The 14,607-nt window shown below is 36.3% G+C and overlaps 4 protein-coding genes across 4 annotated transcripts; 1 reads left to right on the top strand and 3 right to left on the bottom strand.

Annotated features, from left to right (window-relative positions):
• Nucleotides 1–1,802: 1,802 nt before the first annotated feature.
• On the bottom strand, nucleotides 1,803–3,585 carry BNAANNG00520D. The gene is made up of 2 exons (XM_022707151.2): nucleotides 3,027–3,585; nucleotides 1,803–2,585 (listed from the first exon to the last, which is right to left on the bottom strand). The coding sequence occupies exons 1-2, from the start codon at nucleotides 3,495–3,497 to the stop codon at nucleotides 1,977–1,979; spliced, it is 1,080 nt and encodes a 359-aa protein (XP_022562872.2). The 5' UTR covers nucleotides 3,498–3,585; the 3' UTR covers nucleotides 1,803–1,976.
• A 4,796-nt stretch (nucleotides 3,586–8,381) lies between these two features.
• Nucleotides 8,382–10,246, bottom strand: LOC106424085. The gene is made up of 2 exons (XM_013864829.3): nucleotides 9,508–10,246; nucleotides 8,382–9,157 (listed from the first exon to the last, which is right to left on the bottom strand). The coding sequence occupies exons 1-2, from the start codon at nucleotides 9,976–9,978 to the stop codon at nucleotides 8,546–8,548; spliced, it is 1,083 nt and encodes a 360-aa protein (XP_013720283.1). The 5' UTR covers nucleotides 9,979–10,246; the 3' UTR covers nucleotides 8,382–8,545.
• A 1,534-nt stretch (nucleotides 10,247–11,780) lies between these two features.
• LOC125581362 (PWWP domain-containing protein 5-like) lies at nucleotides 11,781–13,425 on the top strand. Its single transcript, XM_048746662.1, has 2 exons — nucleotides 11,781–11,848; nucleotides 11,903–13,425. The coding sequence occupies exon 2, from the start codon at nucleotides 11,914–11,916 to the stop codon at nucleotides 13,294–13,296; it is 1,383 nt and encodes a 460-aa protein (XP_048602619.1). The 5' UTR covers nucleotides 11,781–11,848; nucleotides 11,903–11,913; the 3' UTR covers nucleotides 13,297–13,425.
• A 51-nt stretch (nucleotides 13,426–13,476) lies between these two features.
• LOC125581363 (40S ribosomal protein S23-2) lies at nucleotides 13,477–14,603 on the bottom strand. The gene is made up of 4 exons (XM_048746663.1): nucleotides 14,479–14,603; nucleotides 14,079–14,234; nucleotides 13,877–14,003; nucleotides 13,477–13,780 (listed from the first exon to the last, which is right to left on the bottom strand). Exons 1-4 carry the CDS (start codon nucleotides 14,481–14,483, stop codon nucleotides 13,640–13,642), a joined length of 429 nt encoding a protein of 142 aa, XP_048602620.1. The 5' UTR covers nucleotides 14,484–14,603; the 3' UTR covers nucleotides 13,477–13,639.
• Between the last annotated feature and the right edge of the window lie 4 nt (nucleotides 14,604–14,607).

Genomic DNA, 14,607 nt, shown 5'->3' with positions numbered 1-14,607 from the left:
AAAAAAAAATGTATAGTTTTTCATTAAGAAAGTCCCTATAAATCTCATTATTCTATCCACATCAACCTCACACTATTAAGGAAAATTTCAAAGCACTCGAGCAAAAAATGGTTTCACCATCAACTCTTGCCGTCCCAGAAACCTTTAATGACCTTGAATGAGATTTTTTTATAACAACAAACTTTTTGTTAGGTGGATTCATTGTTGGGAAACCCGCAACTTCCAAAAGCCAAACTTATTCATGGGAATTGAATTGCTTTTCATATACTCAAAGGTATTCTTACAAATTTAAATTAATCTAATCCATAATTTTATTGTTAATATTCATACTAATTCTTTCATGATCAAACAATTTCAGTTAATAACCATTCAAGCGTTTATCCCGAAACACTTCTTTCCTCGCCGAATCAGGTATTGGTTCATGTTGGTTTAGTATTGTTTTTGGTTTACTAACCGGTTTAGGATGGTCCTATTGTAAATATAATTTAAGTTGGTTTAGCATATATTATGTTTAAAATAACTTAAATTAAATAATAATAATATTATGCTTAAAATATAATTTTAGAGAGCTTTCAAATATAGTTTACAGAACATTATAGGTGATGAATTTAATTTATTAAATTCGTTTATTACTTAAAACTAAGTTTTTTAAAAAACATATTGAGTTATAAATATCAATGATGGATTGGTGAGTATAACATGAAGACAAAAATATAAATATCTGATTTTCAAGATAAGAAATTCAGCTTTTATTCAGATACTAAATATATAATATTTTAAATTATTTTTTTAAAAATATACATAATTTATATATATAGATTAATCTTCCAAACTTAAACTATTATATTATATATGAATAATTGTTTTAAATAAAAATAATTTCTGATTTAAAATAAAAATAAAAACAACAAATTGTTATTTTCAAACAATGGATGTAATTTACATTATACTATCATTTAACAAGTATTAGATACATTTTGATATATCATTATTTTCTATTTCCAGAACACAATAAATTGTTAAACATCAATATCATCTACGTTAAGTATACGAACAACACAAATTCAAACATCACAAAAAATATTTACATAACCATTATAATACAATAATTTAATCAAAAAATACAATTAAAAAATTAAAAAGAATAGTTATATACTTAATATTTGAAAATAAAAGATATTTTTGCTAAAATTGTACTTACCTGGCCAAGGAGATCGACTATCTTTTTACGGATCGATCGAATGTTGAGCATGTGGTTGGTCCGAAAATACACTGCAGTTTAATAAAATCTCTAAAACATTTATTCCAACACTCAAAAGATAGTTTTGCTAAATATGATAACTAGATAGCCAATAAAATTACAAAAAAATATTTAAATAGTAAAAAATATGTTAATTTAACGTGTTAAAATTTAAAAATAAATTTTAATTATGACATGCATTTAACATTTATATAAATATATATCATAGCTTAAATATAAATAATTTAACAATTTAAATTAGAAAAAATATAAATCCCGGGCGTAGCCCGGGTTAATCCCTAGTATGATAAAATGCCCTCGTTGCAACGACATTTTAGGTATTTTTAAATCATTCCATCTTTACCTTGTCTACTTGTTCTTTGTCGTCTCCTCTATCTATTCCATATTAATGCGACCTTTTCTTTTCTTTTTTGGAAAAGACATTTTCTTTTCTTCTTCTAGCCACACAGGTTACATCAAATATAATAAAACTATTAAAGAATATGGTTTCTTTTTATATATGAATTTATTTTGATCAATCTTTTTATATATGAATAACAAGTGTTTTTCAAGATAAAATACATATTCAGAAATTAATATATCATTTACAAGATACCACAAAATCAATACTCAAAACCTTATTATAATAGTGGCATCTTCGACTTGCTTTAAAATAAACAACAATTATTTCATTTTTAAAACTATACATTCAAAACAAAGTGTAATGCCACTGATATTAATGAGTAACATTTTTTGGCAATGCAACAATAGACTTGGTATCTCCGAAAGTAGATGGGACGACAATCACAACCCCTTTTGAGATAGACCCAACCCAACATGAATTACCTTCAAGTTTGTCCTCAAACCCTAAACTCACATCAAGTACTACTCCAACATCTGTTTCCTCCAAATTTCCACCACAGTCGCAATCGCTAATCATTTGGTGTCTCGTGTGAATCTCTACCTTAACACCTTCACGTTCAGTAGTACTGTTTTTGTCACCAACTTGTTCCTTGTTGAACAAGAAAACATCCACACTCGCGGTTTCGCGGTTTTTAACTGCTTTTCTCATGCAGACTGGTAATATTTTTGAGCATGTTTTGGCTCGGGAAACAAAGGGTTCACTGCGGTCAAGAACCGAGGCTGACCTAGGAAGTTCAATGATGATATTGTTTCTTATGTCTGGTGGGAGACAGAAGATTGGTGTGAGTGTGGTCTTTGAATGAGCCAAAGATATTTGGATTTGAGCCCATTTGGTCAAGAAATCTGTCTCAAGGAGGAGATCAGCTATTAGGATGCTGCAGCTTATCCCAACTGAGTATCCACCACTCTCAAAATTAGTCACCTAACAACAAATTTTACAAATATAAAATAAAAACAACATAAATATTGCACGTCCTGAATCTTAGTTTTAATAACAACTTTCACTACACTATAAATTTTGTTGGAAAAACCTACAATATTGATTTCAATTAATTTCAGTTGACATAAATTTAAGTAACAGGTTCTCTATACCAAAAAGAAAGAAACAAGATAGTTCTTCTTTGTTTTTAAATTTGATGGACGTTTTAGAGTCTATGCCCAACTCTTCAATGTTCGATTAGTATTGTCTAATTTCCGAAAGCAAAGTCCGCATGGATTTGGTTTTTGGGCTCTTTCTTAAAAGACTTCTTATTAGTTGGAGTTCTTTGTTTGCATATACTAGATATTATTTGTCTAAACTTCCAATGTGAATTTTGTTTGTATTCCCAACAAAATTAAAAAAATATAGTTAAAGACTAGTTACCTGAACATAGAACAATGGAGAGAACTGAGGATTAACTTCATCAATGTCTCTCCAGAAGATAGTCTCTGCTTCAGCTCTGCGTTTGTCTTTCTTCACCATTTCAAAAAACTCCGGCAAACTCGCTGGAAACCTAGCCTCAACCATCCTAACGCCACTGTCGTTGGCCACCACCTCCAGACCATCTTCCTCTCCTGTCGTCCTCCTCCTCCGCCGCAGTCTACCACAAATCATCGGCTGCTCAGTCAAGGCTCTCCCTAACGACTCCTTTATCCACCCGGCGACTAACCACCCTCTCTCGCCACTATCACATGCATCCTTGTAATACGTAAGTATGTTTAGTGTTCGCCGGAATATTCCAGCTCCAACGGGATCTCCAACGGATATGGAGCGAACTTCACGGTGTTGCGTGACTTCCACCGGAACGACGCTCTGTACTGCGACGACCATTGATTTGGAGACAACGGTTTCCATGTTTGGCTATAGTTTGTGAAGTTGGCTTTAGAGTTCTCTGCTACTTATAGGAACATAAAGTTACTAACGATTAAAAAACAAATTAAAAACAAATGAAGAAGAGGCTATAAGAAACGTGCTTTAATTATATTTCATCATCGTTATTGAAAACGGGACCAACGGTAAGATGAACATCGCAAAAGACATTTAATTTGAGACAACTTTTTCATTAGTTGAAACTGTCTAATGTTTCCTCTATCCCTATCTTCTTCTGAGTTTGATTAAAAAAGTAAACATGGTCATTGAACTTAGTCAAGATTAGCAGCTGAGTGCAGTAAAGTAAAGTAGTAGTACTAGACTAGTAGTAACATTTAATTAATCAAACCGATATATGGTTGTAAACATGCAATAAACCTATTGTATTCAATATAAGGATGGAATGTTTTAGCTAAAACATCTTATATTATGGTCGAGGGAGTAATTATGTAACACTATTAATATGTTAACCATATACTTATTTTATCATCCAGTTTCACATTAGTTCTTTAATTTTCGACCATGTGTCGTGCATGTGTTAAAGATTAGGTAATGTGACGTTCTCACTGCATTCTGCATTTTATCAGTATAGCCGGCACACATTCTTTACTGCATATTCTTAACATTTCACGTACGCACGGGTTTCACGTGCTTCGGAAAGATGTTCGATCCATGCAAAAACATAATGAAAAGATAGAAAATGCCTAATTTGTTCTTAACAACATTACTATACGTTTTTAGATAACGTTAATGTCTAGTAGTACGTTAAGTAGGTTCAGTTTAAAAAAAAATACATGCATGCAGTCAGTATCGTATCATAATGGTTCACAATGTAGACACTTCCATAAGAAAAAGAGTGTTCAGCGTCCACCCACAATTTGTGTTATTGTGAGACTGCCCCGCTAAATTTGAACCTCATAAATTAAACACATGATTTATCATTTACGTGTGTACGCACAGTAGCTATCTTATAATCTAAATTCGAAGCTTTGACTTATACTCACAATAAATCCTCAGTACATTAGCAATAACCGCTTAATTATGTCATCCAGCACATAGCAATCGCGACATTGTTAGTCATTAATTGCATATTAATTTACTACTCTTTGCGCGAGATGCTTTAGGTGGTTCCAACACTTTCTCGCAACTACAACAAGGTCTCAACTGTGCTCAAGATAAATGGATGTCCAACAATTTTTTTTCGGGCCAAGAATATACAATCTGCCTCTCAAAACCATTGTTTTGATTCTCACTAGTCATGGAATCTTTCACCATTCTAAAACAGCTTGCTTGTAAAATGCAAATAGTAGCTTTTGATCACGTACTAAGTCTAAGAGTGATGGATCTCAAAATCCACTCTAGTAGTAGCTTTTGGTCACGTACACGGACTATGTTCTCGCTCCCAAGTTTGCTAATGATATGGTACGTAAATAGTTTCAGCTTTGTGAACAAGGCACTTTCTTATAATTAAGTTTCCTGGTTCCTGCACATTGTTGTGGATAGGTAAATTTGGATAATTACCTCGAGGAGTATGTAAAGGTTACTGTCAATGCCACAGTGTGTACAGGGATCCAAAAACAAGTGGAAGCGTTTCGGTCTGGATTTCACAAAGTACGTAGCTTTCTCTTTAGCTACTTTTTTCCAATATAGATTTTTAGGTTTTCTTAAATCATTCCTTTTGTTATTACACGCTTTCAGGTTATTCCTACTCGTGTTTCTCCTTGTGTTTCTGCTTTTTTTAATTGTCTGTGTATTGCAGGAAAATATGAAGGAGAAACTGATTTATGCCATAACTGAAGGACAAGGTTCTTTCCATCTCTCTTAGGGCATCATTATTGGTAGGACTAATCCTTGAGTCCTTAGATTATTTAATTAGTATTTTGATGTTAAGAGTTTTAGTTAAGGACAAACTTAAAAATGTAGATTATTGGTAGGACTTTTGTAGAGTCCTTAGATTATTTTATTAGTATTTTGAAGTTAGTAAATTAATTAAGTATTTTAATTTTATTACATAAAATAGTAAACATATTACATTAAAATAAAACACATTACATTGAAATTGAAAACATACTAAAAAAGCGAATTTTATCACATTTTTACTAAATTTGTAGATTGCGCAAACAAACAATTTTATTGAAGATCTCCAAATTTATCCCATATATTTTCTATCAAATCTTCTTTTAATTGTTGATGAATGTGTGGATCCCGAACTTCTTTGCGACGAGCAATTCTATTGCCGTGTTTTGTAGTATTTTTAACGGCAAAAGTGGAATCCTCATCTTGAAATTCCTCTAGAGTATGTGAATCTCGTTCATCTTCGACGATCATATTATGGAGAATGACACATGCTCTCATAATATTTCCTATTTTACTTTTATCCCATAAATTAGATGGATTTTTAACAACGGCAAACCTTGCTTGGAGGACCCCAAACGCACGCTCAACATCTTTTCGGACGGCTTCTTGGTATTTAGCAAATAACGAATTTTTTGGACCCTGTGGCAGTCGGATAGATTGAATAAAAGTCGCCCAATTTGGATAAATACCATCCGTCAGATAGTAAGCCAACTGGTACTCCCTTCCGTTCACATAGAAGTTAACTTCCGGAGCTATTCCGTTAATAATGTCATCAAAAACAGGTGATCGATCAAGAATATTAAGATCGTTCATAGTACCTGGAGCTCCAAAAAAAGCATGCCATATCCAAAGATCATACGAAGCAACCGCCTCCAACACAATTGTTGGTTTTCCGGTTCCTCGTGAATACATTCCTTTCCAAGCGGTGGGGCAATTCTTCCACTCCCAGTGCATACAGTCGATGCTGCCCACCATCCCGGGGAATCCACGTTGTTCTCCCACATAGAGTAGTCTTTGAAGATCCTCTTGTGTGGGACGTCTGAGGTATTCATTCCCAAACAAGTGGATTATTCCGGCGGTAAATTGGTGTAAACATTTTCGTGCAGTTGTTTCACCAAGTCGGACATATTCGTCAATGCCATCAGCCCCACCCCCATACGCCAATTGACGAATTGCTGCGGTACATTTTTGGAGCGGTGATAGACCAGACCTTCCGGCTGCATCTTCTGTTGGTTGAAAATACTCTACTTCTGTAGAGAGACGATGCACAATACGCAAGAACAAGGGCTTGTTCATTCGGAACCGTCGCCGGAATAAATTGTGCGGGTATGTCGGAGTGTCGCTAAAATAATCATTCCAGAGCTTGTTGTGGCCTTCTTCCCGGTTTCTCTCAATAAAAATACGTTTTTTTCGCTCTTTTGGTTCAGGAATAAAATCGAGATTTTCAAAGATATCCTCAAAAATAGAATCAAATTCATCATCATCACCGTTGTGGTAATGATAATGTGAAGAAGAAGCCATTTAAATGTTGCAAATGAGAGAAAATGTTATGAGCGTGAGGAGAAGTGCAAATTTAAGTGGGAGAAGAAGGATGTTACTTATAGGGAGACAGTGAAGAAAAAAACAAAGCATGTGACTTTGGAGTTGCTATTCTCAACCCCCCGTGATACTTATTACTTTGGTGAAGAAAGAAACAAAGCATGTGACTTTAGAGTGTAATGTTTTCTGACATCCCCTGTTGGGAACGGTGGAGAAAGAGGTCGAGAGACGGATCGGGAGAGAGAGGAAACGTCGGGAGATGGAGACGGAGAGATAGATCGGCCGAGAGAGGGAACGGCGGAGAAAGAGGTCGAGAGACGGAACGGCTGAGACAGATTTTGGGAGAGGGAACAGGGTGAGACCGAGATCGCCGTTGAGAGAGAGAAGGGAGAGGATGAGAATGACTCGACTCCCCTGTTCCAACCCTAGACGCACACTCCCTCCCGCGATGACACGTGCCGTTAAGGACGGACACAAAAACTTCTTAACTAACATACGTTTTCTTCTTTTTAATTTCATTTTGATTTATTTTTTCGGTTTAATTCGGTAAGGACGCGGTTTGGGACGCCGATAATGATGCTCTTAAGAAGCGGTAGGAGGGAAGAGAAGAGTGGATTGTTTAAAAGACAACAAGAGGGAGGCTCTTCTTTCACATGGCTTTAATCAGTAGAAGTACAAAAAGAAAAACTTTTTTCTTTTGGACGTGATGGGTACATTATTTTTTTAAATAATATTTATATAAATAAATAATTTCCAAAAGTAATGAGGAAAGTGATAGATAGTCACAACTTCACATGGCTGTTTTCTCCAACCATAGATTTGTACATTTCATGCATACTCCACAAGTTCATGCGATAAATATCGTTAGAGTTGTTCCTATCTCATTATAGCAGTATTCATTAGAATGGTTGCAACGTCATTTCCGTTTAGTTACGTAATCATTAAATCATTCCATCTTTCCCCTTTTCCACTTGTTCTTTGTCGTTTCGTCTATCTACTTTCCATATGAGAATGCGACCTTTTCTTTTCTTCTTCTAGCCAAACAGGTTACATCAAATATAATAAAATATTAAAGATTATGTTACTTTTATATAAATAAACAAGTGTTGACAGCATTACAGTTGGTATGATCTAAAGGTTTGCGAAGAGTTTGGTTCGAGACTGATTGTAAAAGCTTGGTGAATATCATTAATATGCAGACTCCTTCCATATATAGAGTTAGGTAACATGCTTGATGATATCCGATACTGGATGGCGAAGGTACCTGAATGTTCGTTGGCATTTGAGTATAGAGAGAAGAATCAAGCTCCTGATTGTCTAGCCCAAAGAGCAAGGCAACACCCATGTTATCAATATTTCAATGTATGTATGCATGGTTGATTCCTTAATTTGTATTTCCCTTATATTTAATTTAATAAAGTTAAGTTGTCAAAATAATAATAATAATAACAATCAGTGTTTTGCAAGATAAGATACACATTCAGAAATTCAAATATCATTCACAAGATACCACAAATCAAATACTCAAAGCCTTATTATAATAGCTAGTGGTATCTTCGACTTACTTAAAAATAAACAACAATTATTCAAATTTTTCGAAACCATACAATAAAAAATAAAGAGTCATGCCTCTGATGTTAATGAGTAACTTTTTTTGGCAATGCAACAATAGATTTGGTATCTCCGGAAGTAGATGGGACGACAAACACAACCCCTTTTGAGATAGACCCAACCCAACATGAATTGCCTTCAAGTTTGTCTTCAAACGCTAAACTCACATCAAGTACTCCAATATCTATCTCCTCCAAATCGCCACCACAAACGCAATCGCTAATCACTTGGTGTCCCGTGTGAATCTCTACCTTCATACCTTCACGTTCAGTAGTGTTATTACCGTTTTCGTCACCGCATTTTTCCTTGTGGAACAAGAATACATCAGCACTAGCTGTTTGGCCGTTTGGAACGGTTTTTTTCATACATGCTGGTGATATTTTTGAGCATGTTTTGGCCTGGAAAAGAAGGGGTTCACTGCGGTCGAGAACCGAGGCTGACCTAGGAAGTTCATTGAGGAAGTTGTTTCTTTTGGCTGGTGGGAGGTAGAAGATTGGTTTGAGTGTGGTCTTTGAATGAGCTAAAGAGCTTTGGATTTTAGCCCATTTGGTTAAAAAATCCGTCTCAAGGAGGAGATCAGCTATTAGGATGCTGCAGCTTATCCCAATTGAGTATCCACCACTCTCAAAATTAGTCACCTATCAACCATATTTACAAATATAAAAGAAAAACTCAAATATTATATAAACACTCTCTTTCTTTTGTCAGCGCTCATGGTCATATTTATATAAGAACTCATGACCATAGTTATATAAAAACAATTTTGACCAAAAAAAAAAGTTATATAAAAACAATATATAATTATGCAAAAACTTTGCAAGTCCAAGAATCTTTGTTTTAATATATACAAACAAATTCTAATTGATTTTGTTGACAAAAACTACAATATTGATTGTAAATTGTTTTCAGTTAATTAAAATAAATAGACAAATATACTTATTTCTCTCTATATCTACAAAAAGAAAGAAAAGATTTAAAGATTGGTTACCTGAACATAGAACAGTGGACAGAACTGAGGATCAACTTCATCAATGTCTCTCCAGAAGACAGTCTCTGCTTCAGCTCTGCTCTTGTCTCTCTTCACCATTTCAAAAAATTCCGGCAAACTCGCCGGAAATATCGCCTCAACCATCCTAACGCCACTGTCGTTGGCCACCACCTCCAAACCATCTTCCTCTCCCTTCGTCGTCCTCCTCCGCCGCAGTCTGCCACAAAGCATCGGCTGCTCCGTCAAGGCTCTCCCTAACGACTCCTTTATCCACCCGGCGACTAACCACCCTCTCTCACCACTAGCACCCGCGTCCTTGTAATACGTAACTATGTTTAGTGTTCGCCGGAAAATTCCAGCTCCGACGGGATCTCCGACGGATATGGGGCGGACTTCACGGTGTTGTGTGACTTCCACCGGCATGACGCTCTGTACTCCGGCGATCATTGATTTGGAGACTGTGGTTTCCATGTTTGCCTCTAGTTTGTGAAGGTTGCTTTAGATCGTTTCTACCCACTTATAGGAACATAAAGTTGCTAACGATTATAAAACAAATTAAAAAAGAAACTATAAGAGATGTGTTTTAATTACATTTCATCAAGGAAGTTGAAAACCAACGGTAAGATGAATATTGTAAAGAGAAATACATACTTATTTAATTTGAGACGACTTGCATTAATTGAAACTGTCTACATGTTTTACTTTATTCACTTTCTTCTTCTGGGTTTGCTTAAAAGTAAACTTGGAGTTTCAATGTGTATCATTGACCTTAGTCAAGATGCACTGTTGGGGCAGTAAAGTAAACTACTAGTAGTAACATTTAATTTATCAAACCATAAATATGGTTGTAAACATGCAACTAATTAATGGACCTCTGGTATTCAATACGACTATAGCACATAAATGTTAGCAAAACAAAAAAACCAGCACATAATTACGTAACACTATTAATACGTTAACAGTATACTTATTTGCTCTGCATAGTTTAGCCGACACACATTTTTTTTTAATTATAATTTCTTAACTTTTCACGCACGCCTCGGACTTCATGTGCTTCAAAAAGATGTTCGATCCACACAAAAACATAATGATAAGATAGAAAATGACTAATTTGTACTTAACAATTAAGTTTTTAGATATCGTTAATGTATAGTAATACGTTAAGTAGGTTTATATTTATATAGTTAACTAAGGTCTAAGAATTAATCATGCAAGCAGTCATTATCGTATCATAATGGTTGACAATGTAGACACTTCCATAAGAAAAAGAGTGCTCAACGTCCACCTAACAATTTGTGTTATTGTGAGACTGCCCCGCTTGAATTTGAACGTCATAAATTAAACACATGGTTTCCGTGTACGCAGAGTAATTTTGTACATGCAATAAATCCTCACATTGTCCTTCAGCACATGCAATCGCGACATTGTTAGCCATTGCATATTACTCTTGGCACGATTTGCTAGAGGTGGTTTAAACACTTTCTCACAACAGCAACAAGGTCTCAGCTGTGCCCAAAATTATTTCTAGCAACTCTGGTTCCAAACAAGAATACTCACTATGTCTCTAAGAACCATAGCATTGATTCTCACTTGTTATGTAATCTTTCACCGTTCTGCAACAGTGAGTCCCGGATTAGTTGTTGCCGCAGCAGCTGGTTGCATGTTGTAGCTTTTACTCACATACTTAGACTAGTGTACTCTTCTTAATGTTTTTTTGAAGTCAAACCAAATTTGCTAACTTCAAGCTGCTAATTAACAAAAGAATCTGTGTGATGGAATTTTACCTTGTAAGTACCTAATTTTATATTTCACGACAATATGCCAATCAAATATATAACTGATGATTACAACCAATTTTCACAAAAAAATAATAATAAGTCCAATATTATAACATTAAAAAAAAAAAAGTCCAATATTATATTTTTAGAGTTATTCGAAGTCAATAATACTCCCACAAAACCCCTAAAAATTCACGAAAATATGGCGGTAAAATATAAATTTTTGGTAAATATGTTAATACTTATCGTCAATTTATATTAGATAATTTAAACTAATTATTCACACAAAATAAGTCAAAAATTTATTTTGGAACATACATATTGCTTTGATTTTAGAGTTATTTGTAGTCAATAGCCCACAAGAACCTTTTATCTACAAAACAAAAACACATATTTTATGAGACTTAACTCGGCCCAGTAATTAAGTGTTAAGAATTCAGGCCCATTAACTGAACTGTGCCACGTGGCCTTTCGCTAATAAAAAAAAGCTGAACTCTCATTTCATTTCAGGAGACGTCTTCACTCTCATCGCCGGAGAACTCTCGCCGTCACCGTCACCGGAGGTCTGCTCGCTTTTAATTTTTTCACTCTCTTTCCGCTCTTCTTCTGTTTTCTAGGGTTAATCGTAATGTCAACGGACTCAGAAGCTGACGTCAATGCGTCGACTTTCGAGAGCGGAGAGTCTGATTCCGAAAGTGAGAGCACAGGTATAGATGCAGACTCGCAAAGATCGAAACTTGAGAGTCTGAAGAAGCTATCTACTGATTCAGATTTGGTTTGGGGCAAAGTGAGCAGCTTTCCATGGTGGCCTGGCCAAGTCTTTCTCGACTCATCCGTTGCGTCCAAAAAGGCCAAGAAGCACTTCAAGAAAGGAGCTTTCTTGGTCGCCTACTTCGGAGACTGCAGTTTCGCTTGGAACGACGCATCCAAAATCAAGCCTTTCCATCGCCATTTCTCGCAGATGGTGGAGCAGAGCGACGCTCCTGAGTTTCGTAACGCTGTTGGTTGTGCGTTGGAAGAGGTCTCGAGGAGAGTGGAGTGCGGTTTGTCTTGCGGTTGTGTCACTGAGGAAGCTTATGAGAGAGTCGAGACTCAGAGGGTGATGAACGCTGGGATTAGAGAGGAGTCAAGGGTGAGATACGGTGGAGATGAGGTGTCGAGCGCTGGCCTTTTCGAACCTGCGAAGGTTGTTGAGTATATGAAGCGTTTAGCTTGCTTTCCGAGGTATGATGAGAGTGATGAGCTGGTGTTTGTGAGTAACCGAGCTCGGTTATTTGCGTTTCAGCAGTGGAGAAGCTGTATTAACTTTCCTAGGTATGAAACGTTTCTTAAGGATGTGTCTGATGCAAAGAGAGAAGAGAAGACTTTGTCAGATTGTATTGCAGACAAACGCGTTGGGAAGAAGCGTAAGGTTGAGTCTTTGGAATCAGGTAAGCCTGAGAAAAAGATCAAGAAGGTGACTGAACCATGTTTTTTAATGGGAGCTATCCCTTTGAGAATGGAAAGCGAGATGATGACTCATACACTAAGCCTAAAGAGAACACCTCAACCACTCAACTTGGAGCACTCAAATTATGAAGATTTTGAGAAGTTTTTAGAGGAAACGTGTTGCAGTAACCTCAACCAAGACTCGGAGAAGGCGAGTATTCCTAGTGATGTGAAAGAATCTTCAGAGCAGCCTGAGTCAGGCTCCAAAGAGCAAACCGGTGTCAAAGACTGTTCAGGAGATTCATCAGCAGCACCCAATGCATTGATCCTCAAGTTTGCTAGTTCAGGTTCCGTTCCATCCGAAGAGAAGCTGAACAGCATATTCAACCGTTACGGTCCCCTCAGAGAATCAGAGACTCGAGTCATGAAGAAAGGAAAGAAAGCTCGAGTGGTGTTCAGAAGAGGCGAAGACGCAGAGACTGCCTTCAGCAGCTCAGGGAAGTACAGCATCTTTGGACCTTCTCTTCTGAGTTACAGCCTCAAGTACGTTGGCCCCAAAGCTAAAGAGAGCAATATGATATAATAACCCAGTGAAACACATTGTAGGCAACAACTGTTTAGCGTCAAAGTTTAGTGGTTTATTAAGTTTAGGACAAAGCTAACTTTTTTGTAATGAAACGAGAAACTTGATAAACTAAACGGTCAATCTTAAGGCTTCAAAGCAAATTAAGCAGATGGACTAAGCGGTAAGACATAGAATAAGTGATTCAAAAACCAAATATAATATATAAGAACGGAAGCTGAACTCAAAGATTCATTAAGAAAATGTTTTAACACACCATTAGAACAGAAGAGAGTATTTTTTAAAAAAACTGAACTAGCAAAAAGTGATTATAACATCAAACTCAAAAGCTTTGCGGCATTGATTAAGATCTTGGCTTCTCCTTCTTCTCCTTGAATAGGGCCAAAAGTGAGACACCAGAAACCTTGACAACCTTGAACCTGACTCCGGGAATATCTCCCACAGCATGACCCTTACGACCAAACCCAGCGATCAACACCTCGTCCTGCTCACAACAGTAACAGAATAAAAGATTCAATATTCCGACAGACGCTAATCAAAATGTTAAAATGATTGGTTACAAGATTAGAAGAGACATTACATTTTCCTCAATGTAGTTCAAGCAACCATCGTTGGGGACAAAAGCGGCAATCTTCTTGCCGTTCTTGATGAGCTGGACTCTAGCACACTTACGGATAGCAGAGTTGGGCTGCTTAGCCTCAATACCACTGCACAATCAAACACATTTTAATCATCAGCTATATATACTATAAACTCAAACTAATGTTTCAAGATGGGTTTACATTTTCTCAAGAACGATTCCTTTGGCGTGGGAAGAACCAGCAAAAGGCTTCTTCCACTCGTTACCCTGATGGGACTTCTTGTACTGTTTGTCAGCCCACCTCTGATTAATCCTAAGCCTTTTGAGCTTGCGCCCAGCTCCCATTCCTCTTGTCTTACTGCCAACACATCATCACAATTATTTACCAAGCTTTCATTTGATAAGGTCCCACAATTAATGAGCATTCAATCTCAAATGTATAACTCATTCAACTTCGAGATCATAAGACAATAATTAAGTTCATCACAGAGATAACATCTATCAAAATGGACTCTAATATACTCAAAAGAGCGTAAAAAAAAACAAGAAAATCAAACTGAATAGAAACAGAAGAGGAAGAAGCTAAGAGAGGTGAAGCGTACCCCATGTTTGTCGATGGAAGGAGAGAGAGAGAGGATCAACAGCAAAGAGCTCTGCAAGGAAGAGGAGGTACTTTTAAAGCGGCTGCGAAAACCCTAAGCCTAGTAAAGCAAAGTGACTCTTAATATATA

This window comes from Brassica napus, chromosome C2 (genome assembly GCF_020379485.1).
Source record: "Brassica napus cultivar Da-Ae chromosome C2, Da-Ae, whole genome shotgun sequence".
Lineage (NCBI taxonomy): Eukaryota > Viridiplantae > Streptophyta > Magnoliopsida > Brassicales > Brassicaceae > Brassica > Brassica napus.
The sequence above is the reverse complement of the archived record's forward strand: the minus strand, read 5'-3'. Positions and strand labels throughout refer to the sequence as shown.